The sequence below is a fragment of the Ovis aries genome, chromosome X, assembly GCF_016772045.2.
Source record: "Ovis aries strain OAR_USU_Benz2616 breed Rambouillet chromosome X, ARS-UI_Ramb_v3.0, whole genome shotgun sequence".
In the NCBI taxonomy this organism is placed as follows: domain Eukaryota; kingdom Metazoa; phylum Chordata; class Mammalia; order Artiodactyla; family Bovidae; genus Ovis; species Ovis aries.
In genome coordinates, this window is record NC_056080.1 from 30,474,529 (window position 1) to 30,496,224 (window position 21,696).

At 41.9% G+C, this 21,696-nt stretch overlaps 1 protein-coding gene across 22 annotated transcripts in view; it reads right to left on the reverse strand.

The window, feature by feature from the left end:
* DMD (dystrophin) overlaps nt 1–21,696 on the reverse strand; it is a 2,668,835-nt gene that overhangs the window by 111,480 nt on the left and 2,535,659 nt on the right. For all 22 annotated transcript variants that reach the window (XM_060407875.1, XM_060407877.1, XM_060407874.1 and 19 more), the window contains one exon: nt 3,101–3,175. In XM_060407875.1, coding sequence (XP_060263858.1) covers nt 3,101–3,175 — 75 coding nt within the window. The remainder of the gene's footprint in view (nt 1–3,100; nt 3,176–21,696) is intronic.

Sequence of the window (21,696 nt, forward strand, 5' to 3'; positions counted from 1 at the left end):
TTAAGCTCCTATTTCAGCTGCAGGGAAACTGACATCTGGTCCACCTCTACCACCTATGCAAATGGTCATGTCCTAGAGCCAATCACCTGACCTGTTCTGCTTCCGAGAAACTGCTGAGCTTTGTTGCCGTCTGACCACAACTTCTTGGCCTTCCAGTCACTTCCACACAATCTCTTCCTTTACCTCCCTGAAGCGTTTGTTGGCCACTTGACCACACTACCTCCTAATTACCAGCTTCCACCTGAATTCCCAGCTTCTTCTGCCCAACGTGGACTGAGCAGACAGCATTCCAACCACTTACCCCCTCTTTTGATCAGATCCTTATTTCTCTTGCCCAGGTGGCCTCTGCCTACCTGGAACAGAATCATCCAGCTCCTGGACAAATCCCCTCAAGGATGGGTGCAGCCCTAAAACACTCAGCCGATGCTGAGCTCCAAGATGCTGCTTTCCAAAATAGCCTTCTCCCTGGCCACAGAGGTAAGGATGACCTCAACTTTCTGCTGTTAACTGCAGCCCAGGAACTCTCCTCCACCTTCACGCCAAAAATGGAGCCCTGTCCACGGGCATCCCTCGCCTGCCTCCCCCAGGTCTCCTCAGTTACCTGGCCCTGCTCACATCCTCTCCTCACCCTACTCACTACCTTGGAAGACAGGCGCCCCCTTCCTTCTCATGAGCCCTGGGTTATCTTCTCCCATCCTCCCAGGACTCACATGTTTTATTATCTCCTTTTCCGTCAACAATGTCCATTTTGTTCTGTCTTCTAATACTCATTGAAATAGACTCAGGCTTCTCTCAGTCTAAATGCATGTACCCTCCATTAACTCCTCTGCCCCTTCCGGCTAATGACTACCCCGCTTCCCTTCACAACCTTTCTCCAAGAATCGGCTCAACCAACTTTCTCTACATCCCTACTTTTTGTTGACTTCTAAGCCCACTTCACCTCCCACACCATCTCCCCTAAAATCTCACCCAAGTTCTTGAGGACCTCCTTGTTGCTCAACCCAATGGACACTTGGGCCCACTTCCTCCTGAGCTTCCAGCAGCATCTGAGCCTGGTGGTGGGCCCCTTCTTCCTGCCCGTGTAGTATGTGGTACTATGTGTGTGTTCCTTTGTAGTCCCCTCTGTACATGGGTCACTCTTGGTCTCAAATATTGTTTTCTTGTTACTTTCCCTCTCCCTAGGCATCTGCACACTCATAACTCCTAAATGTTGCTCATCTGTTTCTCCTGAGCACCACAGCTATGTGTATATGGCCAACTCTGCCAGCAGGCCCACTGTTCATCTCAGTTGAGCACCTGAGTGTCTTCCTTGATCTATCCTCACCAGGCATGTCAAACTTGTCTCTAAGGCCTATCAATTCCACCTTGTATTTTTTAAGTCCTCCCCGTTTTCTCCATTCCTACTCTGTCAATGCAGGCTACCAGATTGCTGGTTTAGAGGATGGAAACTGCTTGCCAAGTTTCTTCCCCTGCAGGGGTATGCCCCCACACCTCCCTGCACCAACCCCCATCCCCAGCACTGATTCAGGCTCTATTCCACAGCCAGAGTCATCTTCCTAAATGACAATCTCAACACGCCATCCCACTACATGGCTCCCCACTGATTTCTACATTCTTTAAGTTTTTTGTAATTAGAGGATAATTGGATTATAATATTGTGATGGTTTCTGCCATCCATCAACATGAATCAGCTATAGGTATACATATGTCCCCTCCCTCCTGAATCTCCCTCCCACCTCCCATCCCAACCCACTCCTCTGGGATATCACAGAGCACTGGTCTGAGCTCCCTGTGTCACACAGCAAATTCCCATTGGCCATTTCGCTTACATATGGTGATGTATATGTTTCAATACTAGTCTCTCAATTCATCCCACCCTCTCATTCCCACCCTGTGTAACTTAAGTGTAAAAACCTTTCAAAGTCTGCCTGGCTCCAGCCGAATATTTCACCACAGCCCCTTCCTGGAGCTCCTGTGTTTTATCATGCTGTGGCATTTTCAGTTCCTGAGTGCATCTCTGGACCCCATGCCTCAACACACACTCTGCCTTCTGATGAGAACGCTCCTCCCAGACTGAACTCTACTTACCTTTCTGGACTCACGTGGCTCTTCAAGCAAATCTTCTCAGCACCTCACCCCCACTACTAGCTGTTCTCATGGTACCCCACCCACTGTCATGTGACTCAATATAGAACATTCAAATTGTCCTTTCACTTTTTCTCAGGTGCCCATAAAGCCTTAATAGAGGCAATCTCATTGCTTTTTTTTTTTTTTTAAAAAAAAAAAACAGATTGTAGAGGTTCTTAATGATCTTATATATGTTTACCTACGTCTGTAGACTTCTGGATACCCTGTGTGTCCCTCATTAGACTATGGGTTCCATCAGTGCCTATTTCATGCTCACATCATCAGCATACACAGGCTCTCAATAACTTAGTAACAGTTACATAAACTCTTTAATGAACCAAGAGTATTGTACGACACTCTGGGATTTTTTTTTCCCACTGAGGCATGCTATTTAGCAAAAGCAGAAAAACAACCTTGTCATCATTCTTCTATGACAGCATTGATCTCAACATTAGCATTCAAGCTAAAAAACAATACACATCTCTGTGCTTTGGTTGGCTAAGGCAATCGAGTGCTAATACTTCAAACATTAAACACATTTTCTAAGAAGAAATAAAGGTGGAATGGGGGAGATAATTCAAGTTTCACAAAGATAATTCTGGATGCCAGTGCCATACATTAGAAAATAAAAATGATCAGTCTCTTAGCAATTCAACATCAGTAGCTGAGAAATGGTGACAAGAATGATTCTCAACAATGTGACAGAGTAATCTAGATGCCCAGGTCTCCCACACTGCAGGTGGATTCTTTACCAGCTGAGCTATCAGGGAAGCCCTAGAAGTGAGCAATCAGAGAAGCCCCAATCTAGATGTACACTAAGCCAAAAAGATTTGGGAAAAAAAATGAATTCTATGTTACAACTAGACTTGAGAGAGCTATTTCTCCCTTCCTCAAGAGCAAATACCCCAATCATTTTTTTTTTTTTAAAGCAAAGAGTAACTATCAAGTATTTCAAGCACTGGTTAATACTCACAGCAAAGGGCCTTCTGCAGTCTTCGGAGTTTCATCGCAGTCCTATAAGCCGAGAACCTGACATTATTCAGGTCAGCTGAAGAAGAAAGGGAGAAAACAAAGATCATTTGTTATTTCATCAAATAACACAGATAAGCTCCCAATGATCTGCCAACAAAAGGCTAGGAAAAAAAAATCTCTTGCATATGCCCCAATTTTGGAAAGGTGAAATTCTGTCTATGTGGGGAAGGGAAAAAAAAAAAAAAAGTCTTTTTACTCTTTGACAATCAGGAAAGCTAAGTTCTTTGAGGGACGACACTGGCATAACCTGCAGGGTGCTCATGTAGTTCTTATTCCCAAGAGGGAATAGAGGGACACGTTATTTATTTTCTAGACTGTAATCTTGGTTCTGCTGTAGTGAATCTTTGCTATGTAAGATTTAAAATGTTTTTCCTGTTATTTAATTTTTTTATTGGAGTATAATTGCTTTACAATGCTATGTTCGTTTCTGCTGCACAACAAAGTGAACCAGGTATATGAACCAAGTATATCCCTGGTAGCTCTGATGGTAAAAAGTCTGCCTGCAATGCAGGAGTCACAGGTTCCTGGGTCGAGAAGATCCCCTGGAGAAGGGCATGGCTATGCACTCCAGTATCTTTGCCTGGAGAATTCCATGGTCAGAGGAGCCTGGCGGGCTATGGTTCATAGGGTTGCAAAGAATCAGACACAACTGAGAGACTAAGAATGCACACATATACATGTATCTCCTCCCTCTTGGACCTTCTTCCCTCTCCCCTGAATTCCACCCCTCTATGTCATGAGCAACATAAGATTAAAAAGAACAGGGAATACATCATTGGACTAGCTATGAGAATTTAGCAAACAATCAAGTGGCATATAACATTTTTTCTAATTATCAAAGTTATACATGCTCACTGTGGAAAACAAAGAAATTAAAGGAAAGCATGGAATCAAGTAAATAAATCATCTATAATCTCACTACACAAAGATGTGCACTGTTAACATTTGGAACATTTCTTATTTAACATGTGTATGTGTCTGTGTGTGAGATGCATTTTAAAATATAATTGGCAAAGTTAACTCTCATCCAGGTTTAGGTCTGCCTGATTCCACAGATTCCTTCTATTTAACTCTTCTACATTTATTTAAAAAGTACATAAGTTGGCAAAGACAGGATAAAAGAGAGCTGGTTTAAAAAGAAGTTCACAAATTTGTGTGTGTGCACACACACACACATTTACTAATCAGAAATGTTTGCTGATCAAAAATTCGGATGCATGTTAAATATACAAAAATGATATCAGATATCAATAAGAAAAGTTACAAATCCATATCAGGATGGATATTTGTTTCTGTCCATATTCTGTACTAATAAAAGACACTGCTATATTTTTTTAAAAAATCAAGTGAAAAACATTGGGATTACATTTAGCTTTATATAATAAGGTTCAATCATTCTATTATTCTGCACGGATTAACAACTCAACAATTTCTGCCACAGTGGTTTCTACTGTCACTTGTCTATTAAGCCCCAAATCATCTCACCTAGCAGAAATCTCTATTACATTATGCCCTTACTGAATTTTGCATAAGTCTTGATATACACCAAACTATATTTCTTTTCTTGTATTTTTGTGCATTTATGTTTCATAAACCCAACTCCAAAAAGCTCCTTGAAGACCAATACCCTGTCCCCAACCTCTGTTGTATTTCCTGGTGACTTAACATACAACTGTTCTCTGAGAAAGCAGGTCTAATACAGCTCAGGGACTCTGACAAACTGAATGAATAAAAGAATGGAAAAAAATACTGGCAAACATGACTAATAACCATAAACAAATGGCACCCACAGAACCAATTCTAACTGGAAATTAGGAAAGGGAAATAATTTAATCCATATCCATGTTGATGGGTCAACATTATTAGATTGATGGTCTTTGAAGAGATCAAATATAACAAGCTAAAATGAAATTAGCGGAAAGAAAAACAAGGTCTGCAATTTACTTTAAAATATCCAACATAAATGCCAAGAAACAGACAATACTAAATGGTGGCAAGGATGTGGAGCAACTGGAACTCTCTCTCATACACTGTTGGTGGGAATATAAAACAGAATGACTATTTTGGAAAATCAGGTTAGCAATTTATCATGAAATTACACAAACATCTTATTACCCAAAAATCTGCTCCTAAATAGTCACCCCAAAGAAATAAAGACATGTCACAAAAAGATGTCTATGTGAATGCCCAGAGTAGCCTTCATCCATAAGAGCCAAAAACTGGAAAGAAAACTATAGTAGAATGAATAAACAAATTGTGGTACAGTCACACAGTGGGAATTCTACTCTGTAATAAAGAGGAAATAACTACTGATAATGCAACAATGTGAGCCAATTTGAAAAATGTTACCCTGGGTAACAACACAAAGAGTAAAAAAAAATACTGTTTGATTCCATTTATATGAAATCCTAGAACAGGTTAATCTCACCTGTACTGACAGAAAGCGGGTAGATGGTAGCCAGGAGTGGGGAAGGGGTGGGTAACTAACTGAAAAGAACACAAGGATATTTTTTAATGTGATTAAAATGATATTTATCTTGATTGCTATGAAGGTCCCTTGAGAGTATATACACTTTATTGTATTTATGTATGCCTTGTATGGATACGAGAGTTGGGCCATAAAGAAGGCTGAGCACCAAAGAATTGATGCTTTCAAACTGTGGTGCTGGAGAAGACTCTTGAGAGTCCCTTGGACTGCAAGGAGATCAAACCAGTCAATCCTAAAGGAAATCAACCCTGAATATTGATTGGAAGGACTGATACTGAAGGTCTGATACTTTGGCTCCCTGATGTGAAAAGCCGACTCACTGGAAAAGATCCTGATGCTGGGAAAGACTGAGGGAAGGAGGAAAAGGGGGGTGACAGAGGATGAGATGGCTGGATGGCATCACCGACTCAACAGACATGAGTTTGAGCAAGCTCTGGGAGATCACAAAAAACAGGGAAGGCTATTGTGCTACAGTCCACAGGGTTACAAAGAGTCTGACACAACATAGTGAATGAACAACAACAAATGCCTTAATAAAGTAGATTTTAAGAGTTAAAAAGAAATCCTCCCCTGGACAGTGTAGAATGATGTATGTGTGTGTTAGCTTAGCTATGCTGCAGAGGCGGTCAGTTGTCTTAATCAGGAAAGCACACTCCAGGGGTGGCTGGCTAGCAATTAATCAAAAACCCTCACTCCAGAGGCTGCCACTGTAAAAGCCTCAGTTATATTTAGCTCGTGTTACACCTAAAATCCTATTAATACATCTAGGATCCTAATTAATGTGAGAGGGGCTTGTGTTAGTGATATTCATAGTTTACAAAATACAAGGACTGCTGCAAAGGGTTTAGAAACATGCCCTGCCCTTACGTTAATGGGGTGTGAGAAGAATCTAGCAGGCCCTCTACCTTGCAAAGTGGTGTGGTAGGCTGGATTCCAAGAGCTCCAGCTGTAGTTCTGGGACCCTTGGTTGCCTGAATTCAATTAGACGGCTGACAGAATCCTGCTGTTGTAGCAGTGGTTCACCAACTTGAGTGTATATTAGATACACCTGGAGGGCTGGTTAAAAACCCGGATTCCCAGGCCCCACGTGCAGATTTTCTGATTCTTCAGGTCTACAGCGGGCCTGAGAATCTGCATTTTAACATGTTTCTATGTCACTGCTGATGCTGCTGGTCCAGGGACCACACTTTAGACCCATCGTGTTAAGGACCGTGACAGATGTGGATTGCGAGGCTCTAGTGCAAAGCTCTCAAAAGGCAGAGTTGGGACTTCATGGAGTCTTAGGCATGGGCTTTAAAACTGTTTTCTGCTCTGTGACTAGTAAGTGTTCATAGGTGACAAATCTTGTTCTAAGATCTGCTTTGGTTAGAAACTGGTAGCCAAGATATTGCTAAGAAGGCAGCCCACACCTCTGTATAACCACAGTGGCTCCCAACACCTACTGACCCAAGAGAACCTGGGCAGATCCTTTTTACCCCAACTATGATTTGAGGAAACAATGGCATCAGCATCTCTTCTGACCTTGTTAGAAATGCAGAACCCCAGGCCCCACCCAGCTCTGTGAACCAGAATCAACATTTTAACAAGATCCCCAGGTGATTCACCTATACCTTCAGGTATAATTGAGTCTTTGTTGTTTCGTCGCTAGCTTGTGTCCGACTCTTTGCAATCTCATAGACTGTAGCCTGCCAGGCTTCTCTGTCCATGGACTTCTCCAGGCAAGAATACTGCAGTGGGTGCTATTTCCTCCTGCAGGGGATCTTCCCCACCCAGGGACTGAACCCCAGTCTCTTGCACTGCAGGCAGATTCTTTACCACTGAGCCACCAGGGAAGCCCAGTCTTTAATTATACGTTTTAATACAGTTTCTTGTTTCATGTTAAAAGTTCAAGTATAAACTCTGTATAGAGAACTGTGTTGTCTTTTGTTTTTCTATCTTTCTACATTCCATTCTGTGGGCTTGTGGATTATTTAATGACCATTATAGTCAATTAGACCAAAACCTCATCTCTAGATTATATTTGCGGGTCTCTTGTTTATGATGAACACAAATAAAATAAATTACAGGTGTCTTACCCTCTTTCTGATTTTCCAAGGTGTAATTCAGAATTCAGAACAAGTGGTCTAAATAAGGTCAGAAGCTCCATCCAACCCTCAAGAATTGGCAAATTCCAGGAGCTAGAGATCCAAGTGGGAGAGGCAAGGATGATGTGATTCTTTCAGGGTGTGGCTCATGGTAGAATACTATCAGAGACAAGCATCTGGAACATTCTTGCTCCAGCAGCACTCTCAGCTTCCCTAAAGCAGTTCAAACATTCTTCCCTATCAAATCCTTCTAAATATGGCACATTCTGCCTGGAGTCGATCCACTGTGACACCCTTTCAAGCATACCCTCCAACACAATGCAGAGAACAAGCCTTCTGCCACCAGTTTTCCATGTAGCATGGTCCAACTAATGAGCACACAGTGATTCAGGAATACCACAAGAAGGGAACAGGGAAAACATCTAGTTTTCATCATACTGTGACAGAAGCCATGCAGATTTATAGACTTATATCCAGTAACCATCAGTGAATTTCAACAGAGTTCTGGTTTCCTTAAAAAGTCCTACTCCAGAGAGATAACCATCTGTGTTGTCTGAATCCGCATGTTTTGCTAGGAATTGGCAGCACCATTCCCTCTGGCTTACAGCTGGTCGCCGCCACCTTGTGAAAATGTGGAGGACACACAGTGAAACCTCAAGATGCGGTACAGCTGCAGACTCTGTGACATGGTTCCGAGCTGAGGCTAGGGCTGATCACATAGCTAAAGTATGCATGTGAAACATAGCTTCAAGTCCCAGTGTCCATCCCCCATGGGAGGCCAGCCTCCACTTTCCCCGGGAGCTGGCTTTCCAGGACTCTGGCCCAAGCTGTGAGGAGCTCACTAGCTCTCACAACCAGAACTCGAGAAGTGGAGAAGCGTGAGACTACCCGAGACCATGTTTGCATGGCTGTTGGTAGGAAGCGCACTTCAGGGCACTCAACATGCTGAACTGTACATGCCTCTTCTTCATGATTTATTTTATCCAGGGCTGGTTCTGGTCTAAAAATGGAGAAAGCTAGAAACTCAAGAACAAGGGGAACGATTGCATCATCTACCCTCTCAAGTTGGATCACCAGCTACTAAAGTGATGGTCCATTTGGCTTTTACTGTGAGGCACAGAACAGACAACAAACAGGTTTTATTGCACCTTTTTTATGCCAATGAATTTCCCTTGACTATGCTAAGTGTTTCTTCCCTGGTGGCTTAGACTGTAAAGCGTCTGCCCACAATGCTGGAGGCCCAAGTTCAATCCGTGGGTTGGGAAGATCTCCTGGAGAAGGAAACGGCAACCCACTATCCTTGCCTAGAAAATCCCATAGATGGAGGAGCCTACAGTTGCATGGGGTTGCAAAGAGTCGGACACCTGAGCGACTTCACTTCACTTCTGTCATATAACTTTCACTTTCATTCTGTGGAGGGTAGTGGTGGAAGGTGTCAAATTCACCAGAAAAGAGGAATGACCGATCAAGTCTGAGCCATAAATCTACACACTGTTGGACATGCTCTTTCAAAAAGACTGAAAAACACCTCAGCATTTTAAAGTCAGGGGAGAATTTGGAAAATATTGTAGAAATAAAACATTAAGCCCCCTCACTTTAATTTTACAGCTGGTTTCTACCTTTACATCAGACTTCAAAAACCTGCTACCAAGGAATGAACTGATGTCTAGAATTTAAAACAAGCAGTATTTTGGTCCAACTTTCCAATAGCTTGTGGGTACTTTTTAGAAAGGCCCAAAGTTTTAGTATGTTTGTTTATCTATTAGATAGAAAGAATGACAATGACCCCCATAAATGTAATGAGTGGAAAGAGCTGGATGGCTCAAGATTATTCCAACAGATAAATGAGTGGTGTGGTCTTTGTTTCCTATCAACTCCGTTTGCCAAATCACTCAGGTGATCATGAGTGAAAAATAAAGTTTAGAGGAATTATGATGTTTTTTCGAATAGTTCCAACTTCAGTTGTTTGCATACAATGTGAATTAAACTACTACTGCCTATCTGTTTTAATCAATTTCCAAATTTTCTAAAGATGCCAAAACAAGGTAGTCTCCTCTCATGCCCCTTCTAATATACAAAGGTGGGTGATTTGGGGAATTCCCTGGTGGTCCAGTGGTTAAGACTGTATGCTCACTGCCAAGGGCCAGGGTTCAATTTCTGGTTAGGAAACTAAGATCCCACAAGCTGAGTGGTATGGCCAAAAAAAAAAAAATTAAAGATTTTAAAATATAATAATATATCTCCAATCCCCCAGCCTCACTATTCCTATAGACGAATGGACTCTCCACACAATAAGCATTATTCTTGCCAGCTCAAAGTCACTAGGACAGACAAGAACCATAGATAAGTCTTTATAAGGCTTGAGACTAATGGAGTAATTTCAACCAAGTCTGGCTTGAAAGCAAATTGAATCAAGATGTCTAGGCTTCAGACGTTTTAGAGTACAATGTAGAATTATGGGGAAGTCTTCAAAACTCTTCAACAACACAGGGGATTTTTGCAACATATCTTGAAAGAATTAGCTGAGAGAGAAGAGGTACATTAACACATGATGGCTTTATAATTTTTTAGATATATTAGAGGCCTTTTAAAATCTAAACTCCTTTAAACCTCATCCTCAACACTGAACTTTACTTAAATGGGGAAAAAAATAAACCTACAGAGAGATAAACAAGAATGACAGATTCATACTTGCATAACTCACAGAAACTCGAGTCTGTGAACTTATAATTCCTATCAAGTTATGCTTCCAGATGAAAAACAGTATTATTCACTATCAGTTACTCTCTAGAATTCATTTTCTCTGAAAAATGAAGAGAAGCAATAAAGGACCCAGGGTCACACAAATGTTAGAACACTTAGAATTCTGAAGGAGAGAAATAAACCAAACCAAATAAAAAATAAGGAAGTTCAACTGTGAAATAAAAGATAGCATGAAATCCTGACTGTGGGTTGTTCAAGACCTTTCTGGCTCCTGCATTTCACTTGGCCTTCCTCAGCACAATCTTACTATTTCTTAGCAACACTGTGCTCCTGGAAGGGCAGAAATTAAAATGAGCTTTGCTTCTTGTTTGCTGCTCTGGTAAAAGGTTTGTTGAGAAAGCAGTTTCTGTAACAAATGGCCAATGTAAAGTTCTTGGGGGAGGGGGCGGGGGGGGGGGAAACCGTGTATCTTAAATACCATTTCTGGGCCCGAATCCTTCCCCCTCCACCCCTGATAATGGAGAAGGGACTCATGTGGACACTGCTGCGCCATGTTCCTTTTACTTAAGTTTCAGATCAGAAAGGGTCTGGGCTCCAACTCTCAAACCCTGCCCACCAGAAAAATGTATAAAAAAATAATACTGATTCAAAAAGACTGTTTAGGCTAAACCGGTTTACAGCTCTTTGAAAGACATCCACCAAATAAAAACAAATGTACAGGTACAGAGAACAGAGTAGTGGTTAGTAGAAGGCAAGGGGGGGGGGGACAGGGCAAAATGAGCTAAGAAGATCAACTAGTATGGTAGCAGACAGAAACTAAATTTGGGGGGATGAGTATGTAGAGTAGGGTATACAGAAGTAGAAATACAATGCTGTGCACTTGAAACTCATAATGTTATACACCAAAGTTACTCAAGGTAAAAAATAAAGACATCCATCTAATCATCATCCTTTCACCTATCCTTTCAATGCTTATTGAGAGTTAGGACAGAGGGAGACACAGGCCAGGAAGGCCTCTCTGAGAAAGTGACATTTAAGCAAAGAGATGAAGAGTGATGGGAGTTGGCTATGTGAAGAGTAGGAAGAGCAAAGCAAGATGAAAGCACGTTTGAAAAAAGCTCTTCAGCAGAAAAGACTGTGGACCATTAAGACTCCTAAGAAAGCCCAGGCTGATGAAAAATGGCCCCAACTAAGACCTACCAGGTAGACAGCGGCAGGGGCCCTGTAGGGCCCTGCATATCATCGGTAAGGAACTAGGTCTCAGAACTTCCAGGTGAACGTGGCAGATGGAACAGAGTCATTTATTTCTCATTTCTGAAACTACTAGGATGACATAAAATAGAATGGAGATTGACATCTACCTAAAAGAAAAGAGACAAAACTGGAGATGAGACAACAAGAGATCAGAGCTCTAGGGCCTCAGAAGCTCAGAAGGTAACCGGATGGTAGCTGATTTGGGAGAAATTCCAAGCTTAAATTCATGTGAGGTGGGCCAAGCATCCCAGTCTCCCCCTGCTTCAGCCTGCCAGGAGGCTGGAGGGTTAATCTCAGAAAAAGGTGCACCAGACGTGGAGGCAGCAGGAGTAACTAAACCTGGGAGTGAGGTAAGGCCCTGAAAACAGAGGGGTCGAGTGCCGTGGCAGCACACTCGAAGAACGTAAACCCTACTCCCAAATTCCAGACTGTGCCATTTCTCCTTCAGTCAAGCCACTGGAAAAGCTTTTCTAGCTAAGCACTTCCTTATTTGCCATCCTTACCATCAGCCAGAAGGAGCGTCAATCAGCAAGGTCTCTAAACTGACCCTCCTTCTCTGATCAGCCTTCCCTGTCATCTGCTTCATGCCCCAATTAGAACCACACTAAATCAAGCCAATCTGCAAGGAGATCCAGCCAGTCCATCCTAAAGGAAATCAGTCCTGAGTATTTATTAGAAGGACTGATGCTGTAGCTGAAACTCCAATACTTTGGCCATCTGATGTAAAGAGCTGACTCATCTGAAAAGACCTTGATGCTGGGAAAGATTGAGGGCAGGAGGAGAAGGGAACGACAGAGGATGAGATGGCTGGATGGCATCACCGACTCTATGGACATGAGTTTGAGTAAGCTCTGGGAGTTGGTGATGGACAGGGAGGCCTGGCGTGCTGCAGTCTATGGTGTCACAAAGAGTTGAACGTGACTGAGCAACTGACCTGAGCTGAAATCAAGCCAAAGCTCTTTCCTTCTGGTTTCCTTTTTTTTTTTTTTTTTAACATTTTCTTTTTTGGCTGTTCCGGGTCTTCATGGCTGCTCAGCACTTTTCTCTAGCTGCACCGAGTGGGGGCTCCTCTCTCTAGTTGGTGCTTGGGCTTCTCATGTTGTGGACGGTGGGCTCAGTAGTTGTGGCTCGTAGGCTTAGTTGCCCCCCAGCATGTGGAATCTTCCCAGACTAGGGATCAAACCTGTGTCCCCTGCACTGGTAGGTGGACTCCTATCCACTAGGGAAGTCCCTCTGGTCTCCTTCTTGATGAGAGACTAACAGTCACACAGTCCCCACTCATCACTGGGATGAATGGTATTATTACCTTTCTCTGTCTCAGAACCTTCAGTCACTGGTCTCGCCTGAGTTCCTCAATCCTAACATGGGGCAACTCAACTAATCCACACAACCGTCAGAACTATACAAACTTCTAAAATTAGCCCAGTCTCCTTCAACTCTGTTCTAAACTCCGCTAATTAACCAACCTTTCCACACTCTCTTCATAAATGAACACACTTCGAAGAGTCTCCAGAGTAGAGACAGCTTAATTACATTTTGCACTTTATAATACATGTGAGACATTTTAAAATGATCCAGTGTGACTTGATTTTTATTCCTTTGTACAATTTTTCATACAACCAACTTCACAGTTTAAAGAAAAATCTGTGCCCTAATTGTGGGGGGCTGGAAAACCATACTTTCTTTGTAATAGAGTTGACACTACCTATTTCAAATCTACTGGCCCTTCTCACGGTTAGGGAATTTGTGGTAAATCTACTTTCATGATAAAAATAAACAGCAGCAAATGTCCTCATTTCCTTTAATGCTAGTCTCATCTTTGTTTCCAGTTTTAGAACGGCTCAACCAGATTTTCCTACACTCTAACATTCCAACCCTGATTGCACCTCAGCTTACTTATTTCTCCACTCTTATCTCTCAAGATTTCGACAGATGGTCTTTCTCCCCAAACCACAATCTCTTTCAATGATTTCTCCAGTAACCATAGACCCGAGGCCAGTAACTGGCTGAATTTAGTCTGTCGAACTGTTTTTTTTGGTTTTATTTGGTTGGTATTGGCTCCTCTAATGGTTTTTTAACTTGTTGAATGATTGGCCAACAGAGGTCTGTAGACTTCCCATGGTCTTGTTTCTCTGGAAGAACCTAAAGACTCACATTCTTGCATGTCAATGAGGGAAGCTGAGGCCAAATTAGCCCTAACAGAAGCTTTTCAGGTTGCCCCAGTTCCCACCCAGGCACCAATTTGGCTCCAGGAGGCATTTCTTTTTCGAGTCTTGCCTCAGATCACTCCCTATCCTCCCCCCAGATTTACTTTTACTCTCTTTTTCATGTCTATGTCAACGTTTTTACTGTCAAGTTCCTCCAATAACTAGCTGTTATCTGGCTTTCACTCAAATGACGCTGTGGAAACATTTCTTACTGGGTTTTCCCAAAATTTTCCAGCTATTAAGTCCCACCTTTTACTAATGCATTCAAACTAAATGACTGTGCCACTAAAAATACTGCCTCAATACACGAGTACAAGAATGGATGGGAAGACAGAACCAAAATCTGAAACTAGTCTAACAATTATCTTTCATGAAGCAACCATTACTTAAACATTTTAAAATCAGCAATTCACATGTATTGAAGCATCTACTGTGGGCCTAAGTATATCCTAAGCTCAGGGCTTAAAGATTCAGAATTCTAAAATACTGGAAAATAACACAAAGATAAATTATTTACTCACATAAAAATCAATATGTATTTCCTTGGTGTCTGTGATGTGCCAAGCAGGATACACATAGAAAGCTTTGGTTATGTGAGTGTGCTTTTGTACAGACAGAAATACATACTGCAGAGCTGTAAATTTTTATATATCAAACACAGAAGTAGTTTCCATCATGACATACACTATTCAGCTGAACATTTTTAAGATTAATGAACTTGAAAACCTTCCATTAAGCCATGTTATTTATGAAACAGTGATTAACTTCTAAGTTAGCTCACAAAGGTTTATTTAAGATTTATTCAAATACTCAACATACAATAAAAATCCTATCTATAGCAATACTGGTAAAAATGAAAGAGATAACTAACTAGAAGTAGCTTTATCATTCATTCTTTTACTTGAGGAAGAAATGATGGGACAGGGAATGGAGATTTCTGGAAAGAGTGTGCTGTGTTTCGTATCACTGACACCGAAGGGCAGCAGATGTTGGTGATCAATAAATGGTTTGAATTGGATGAGATTCGGAAAGGAAACTCTCTAATTTCACCAGGTTTAACCTGCTGGTGACACTGATACCACATGTGATTTTTCTTCAAATAACATCACTTCCCATTGTGCTGGGTGAATCACTACAGCCTGAGCTTGGGCTTCTCTTTTGAAACGTACATAACAAAAATATCAAGACCTCCCCTAGAGATCAAGGAGTTGGAACAAAAGGAAAAAGAACAAAGGTGATCTACAGAGAATGCCTGTAATCTAGAAAGATGACTCAGCCGTATCTAGCTGTGGCAGATTCTGTAGGTTGGTTCACTCAATACTCATTTTCAAAGTCTTTTTCCACTACAAAGTCTGGAGGATCTCAATTCTCTAATCCACCAGTGGCAGACAGGCAGATGTGAAAACAAAGAAAGTGAAGTCACTCAGTCGTGTCCAACTCTTTGCGACCCCATGGACTGTAGCCCATCAGGCTCCTCCGTCCATGGGATTCTTACAAGCAAGAGTACTAGAGTGGGTTGCTATTTCCTTTTCCAGGGGATCTTCCTTCTCCAGGGATCAAATCCACGTCTCCTGCATTGCAGGCGGATGCTTTACTCTCTGAGCCACCAGGGAAGCCCCAGATAGACATGATTTTGGTCAATGCTTATCAAGGTATCTGCTGGGAAGGTTTTCCTTTTCCAAAATGAAAGACAAAGAGCCTGAGCTGGAGAAGGTCCTTTCTCCTTCCTGCCTGAGGGCCACCCATCATTAAGCTACTAGGAGGTCAAAGGTCACTCACTAAAGATGCTACAGCAGAACAGAGGCCCAGATCTCTGATGCCATCACTGAACTCTGCCTTAGCTCTCTACTGTCTCCAGGTTGTTTGTTATTAAACAACAACAACAACAATCCCTCTGTGGTTAAGAAACAACCAGTCAGATGTTTTGTTACTTGCAGCAAATGTATTTCTGACTGACACATTAATCGAACTATAAGCAACAAGACACAGAATACCAAATAGAGAGCACCATTTTTTCCCTTTCAATTCTCCTTGGAGTAGAGGAAGAAGGAAGTAAAGAGATCATGGATCAGAGTTCCCCATTCTTGCTACCAAGTGGTGCCACTGATATAGGACAGCTTGATAGTTAATTTCATGTTTAAAACAATGTTACAATAGAGGGCTTATATGGCTAAGGCTAGACATAAACAGATCTGCAGAACGTCAAACTAGGCATTTATTTTGAATGAGCTATCACAAATCTGATTCGGCTCAGATATGAGGATAAGAACTTTTAAATATGCTAGTTATTTCTCTGAAAATTAATGTCTACATATATATGAACACCTACAAGTAACTCATTTTTCATTAACTCTTTAGACATGTTCATATCCTTCTCTCTTCATTAGTGCAAAATCTCCTTAGAGCCAAGCAGCATCTTTCCTTACTTGTCACTCTTAAGATAAATATAATTTTAAAAAACTGTTTAGCTTAACTTTCAACTATTCAGAAGCCTTAAAACTCAGATTAAGACTTCATAGTTGATCCTTTATGTAACTGTCAGGTTTTGCTTCTAATTGAAAGTGATTTGCATCCTCCCTCTGCCTCTCTTCATTCTCTGGGCCCCAATCCCTGCCCATGTCCATTCCCCTCAATATCACTGTGAAGAAAATAGATGCCAAAATGGACATCAGTGGAAATCTGACCCTAATTACCATGGGAAAAACTAATTAATCTTTTGCAAAACTCTCTTTTGGTAACATTCCTGCCTTAGGCTGGTACTCACCACTTAATCTTATTAGGGAAAATAAATTGTTTGGGTTTCTATTGTTGTTGTTATTATTTGATAAGTGGAAGGAGATAATGCGTTAAATCCTTATGCATGGATAGTTAGTCCAAGCTAGTACACAATTCAAGCTATTTAAGTGGCCAGGAACATAGTTGGGGGGAGGAGGGTGTGGGGAATGGGTGATGGGACTCAAACTGCCCATGCATGCAGAAGCCTCATTAGAGGATGATGTTTATAAAAATAAAGTATGTTTCAGCTTTATGTGTTACTTTTTTTGGAGACTAGATACTAGTTCTTTTAAAGATGCTAATATAGAAATCATTCTCAAGAAAAAAAAAGACCCATCACTTAGCTGCATCTGTTATAAAATTAATCAATGGCAGGAGCTTTTCATTAGATAATGGACTGCGTTGTCCCCAGACACAGACTGAGGATGCTTTTAATAAGAAAGGATGCCTTAGGGATAGATCTGCATTTACCCATCTGTGTGTCTAGACAATACATTTGAATCAAGAAATGAAATTTTCACGTAAGCAGGAAAAGACTCTTCTTTATCAATTCAAAACTCTGATGTGGTTGGATGCTGCCTGATAGAAAGCATGCCCTCCCTCACTTGACCATTTGAGGGTCCAATCCAAGAGTTAGGCAGACTGAGTTCCTATGCACACCTCCTAGATGGCTCTGAAGTCACACCGCCGAGTGCCCCCCTTTCCCCTTTCAGTAGTAATGTTCAGCCTCCCCCAACCCCTTTTTATTGACTCCTGCTGCACAAAAGGTGGGAACCATTACCCTATTTTCTACCTCTTTGTTTCTCTGTCTTTTTATCTCAGCTTTCACTGAATCTGACCCAGCCTTTATTCCCCCTTTGACTCCTGGACAAAACTACTTGGGGACAAGCTTAAAGTAGACTTAAAAAAAATGTAGGTGACTCTTAGGTCAACCCTTTTTGTACCTAGGCTTCCCTGGTAGCTCAGTGGTAAAGAATCTGCCTGCCAGTGCAGGAGATGCAGGTTCGATCCCTGGATCAGGAAGATCTGCTGTAGAAGGAAATGGCAATCCACTCCAATATTCTTGCCTGGAGAATCCCATGGACAGAGGAGCCCATGGGGTGGCAAAGAGTCAGAAACAACTCAGCAACAACAAGTTCCCTATAGAGTTCAAGAGGTTAAAACAGAAGTAGGCAGGTTCATGGCAAGAGGAACCCTAACAATGATCAAGTGCTCAAGGGCAGATGGTGTTGTACCTAACGCCACTGAGTGCTCACAATGCCCTGAGTTCCATATCACCTAGCTCATTCAAGATCAGGAAAAAGAGGCTCACAGATCTGTAGCATAATAACTTCCCTAGGGTTGCAGCCCAGAGCCTGGATTCCAGGCCAAGTTGTTCTGACTCCCAAAGTACTGGATGGCCTTCCCTGCTACTCTGCTACAGGAGATAGGGGGCTTTGCTTGCCCAGTATGTTGGTAACCCCAGTCAGCATGAGGGTGATGGGCAGTATGCTCAAAAGGGCCATGATGCAGGGCGTCAGGGGACAGAGAGAGAGTGGGGTAGGGATGTTGAGAGATTACAGAAACCTTCATGCAAAGAAAAATCGGGACCAGAGACAGGAAAGCTGAAAGGTCAGTGGGGTGATCAGGAAGGCAACTAGACCTCTTAAGATTAACTGTCCAGTTCTTACCCATAGAAGCTTTCAGAGTAAAGGGATAAACCCCAGAATTGTGAATTTCTACCTCCAAAGGATTGCTTCCCTAGAAACACGGGGCTGCATTCTATTCACACCCTGCAGTATACGTCAGGCACTCTGAGGGTTAAATTCGATTTTCTGACTTGAGGACCTAACCACCGTTTATAAGTCATTTTATTCCAAGTTGTAAGCAACTAACTTACAAATAAACTTTCGGAACACAGCCCAAGGGTAAGTTCAAAAAGGACTAAATCTTGTCTCAAGGCAGGAATGTGATTCTTGCCTGACTGCTGAGGGATTTAATGGTTACTGGGCAACCAGGAATTAAATTCTTTAGGTAGCTTTAACTTATCTCTACCTACTCCTTATGGGTATTCTTTAGGGGATAAATAAAAAACCATAACTTTCATCAAATAAGAAAATGATACAGTATCCTAGAAGTAGAAATCTCTCCTTTTAAATCTTTCTTTTTGGAACGAGAAACAAAAGGACTAGAAAGTTCTTAGTAACTTGTTCTGGGTTCCCTAGTCAGTCAGAAGAAAAACAAGGACTAGAAGAAGCCAAGTGCATCTCTTTTTTCCCTCTTCCCTGCAGAGAAGGGGTGCTTTTGTTAAATTCATCAAGCAGCTGAGGAACTCTCTTAAACAAGCAAATGTCAAAAATTTGCACATAAACCAGAACCATCCTGTTCCTGTATGTTCTCTTTTTGACCATTTTATTTTACTGTACTAAGAACACTTAACAACCTAACTGCAGGGTCCCTTCCCTGAGAGAGCCAGAGAATAAAACACAAAGGCTCATTCTAAGCAGGTCTTTGAAACTACTCTTTCGGCTTAAGGGTTTCCACTTGCTCCAATTTGAACAGAGACGGGGCGATTCTTAAATCCTGACAAATATTTGACACCTTCACATCACATTGGAAAAAGAAAATTTCCCAGAAGCCAGAAAGTCCTAATTTTCCCCCTGTGAGAGGACTTTCTAGACCTTGCAATCTTAAGTTTTCAAGATTCAGATCCTTCTAAAGCACCCTGACATAGAAAGTCAAGACTATGTGGAGGCGGAGTGTGTCATAGGAGGAAGTTGGGAAGGGAGGATGTACACATTTCTTTTCAAGAACATCAGCATCCAAATTCGGAAGCAGGCAGCCAGGTCCTAGGCACGCCCCTAATTATGTCAGGGCTAGTTCACCCTTCCCGTACGTTCGATAAACTTAATTCCTCCACTTCATAGGAATGGTTTTTGTTCGTTTTAGACATCCTGAGAATCAGTCAGCATTAATACGGTTTCTAACAGTTGTCTAGTTTGACTCAAAGGCCACTAGTCACCAATTTTCAACCTCTTAACATTTATTTCTGGGTGTTTGTCTCATAAAAATACAAATACAGCTCTCCGTGTAACAAATTTTCATTCATAACCTGTCAGGCTGCTATTCTACAGGGGAAAAAAAAAGTGTTTTAGTTTAGTTATATAAGGTGATGGCATCAAAGAACAGAACACCATACGTGTAATGGTATCAATGGTTAAGGGTACATTTATGCACCTATACGCTTGTATCAATATATGCATAAAATATCTACAGAAGGAAACAGAGAACTCTATCAATCATTGCTTCTGCAGAGTGATACTGGTGGACTGATATCAGGGCTGAGAGAAGACTTACTTTTAATTAAATATATTTTTAAGTTTTCTTGGCTGCATCACATGGCATGTGAGATCCCATCACTTCATGGGAAATAGATGGGGAAACAGTGGAAACACTGTCAGACTTTATTTTCTGGGGCTCCAAAATCGCTGCAGATGGTGATTGTAGCCATGAAATTAAAAGACGCTTACTCCTTGGAAGAAAAGTTATGACCAACCTAGATAGCATATTCAAAAGCAGAGACATTACTTTGCCGACTAAGGTCCGTCTAGTCAAGGCTATGGTTTTTCCTGTGGTCACGTATGGATGTGAGAGTTGGACTGTGAAGAAGACTGAGCGCCGAAGAATTGATGCTTTTGAACTGTGGCGTTGAAGAAGACTCTTGAGAGTCCCTTGGACTGCAAGGAGATCCAACCAGTCCATTCTGAAGGAGATCAGCCCTGGGATTTCTTTGGAAGGAATGATGCTAAAGCTGAAACTCCAGTACTTTGGCCACCTCATGCGAAGAGTTGACTCATTGGAAAAGACTCTGATGCTGGGAGGGATTGGGTTCAGGAGGAGAAGGGTACGACAGAGGATGAAATGGCTGGATGGCATCACGGACTCGATGGCCGTGAGTCTGAGTGAACTCCGGGAGTTGGTGATGGACAGGGAGGCCTGGCGTGCTGTGATTCATGGGGTCGCAAAGAGTCAGACACGACTGAGCGACTGAACTGAACTGACCAGGGATCAAACCTGTGCCCCTTGCATTTTAAGTGCAGAGGCTTAACCACTGGACTGCCAGGGAAGTCTGAGACACTTTTCACACTGCCCACTTGAATTGTTTCATTTTTTTTTAATCATGTGCACATGTTACTTTACAAAATGACTGTTAAATCTGTCTTCTTTTTCATACTTCTCTGTGATTTCTTCCAAATTCTTGGTTTCATCAACTATCTTCCACAAGAATGTTACTGTATAATGGAAAAACTAATGGCTAGAGACCAAGAAAAGTTGATGGGTTCTAGCTATGACTTTACCGTAAAAGAACAATACTAATGATGGCCATTTATTCGCTGTTGACTCTATGTTAGGAATAAATACATACATTCTCATATAATGCCTCCAACTCTGATATTGTTATTTCAGTCCCATCTTATAGACAAGCACAGCAAAGGCCTAAAGGTTGAAACTCCAATCTGCTGGACATTAAAGCCATATCCCTTCATCATGAAGCAGTCTTCCAGTGTCCTGGGGCAAGTGACCTCAACTTCCCTGAGTACAGTTTCTTTAATGGTGCAGGGAACACTCATAGTACCTGCTCTGTAGGGGTTTGTGAGGACTACATGAGACACCATATCTTAAAAGCTCCTAGGAAAGAGAGATCCAGGATATAGACTTGTTAGCTAGAAATTAGGAACCTTACTGTGTCCCAAGTATTTCCTATATGGACTGAGTTGCTAAGTCATGTCCGACTCTTTTGCAGCCCCAGGTACCATAACCTGCCAGGCTGCTCTGTCCATGGGATTTTCCAGGCAAGAATACTGGAGTGGGTTGCCATTTCCTTCTCCAGGGGATCTTTCCGATCCAGGGACTGAACCCTCGGACCTGCGTCTCCTGCACTGGCAGGCAGATTCTTTATCACTGAGCCACTTGGGAAGCCCATTTCCTATAAAGAGTGCAATAAAAATACAAAGACTCTTTTTATTAAGTTGATGATCCTAAAACA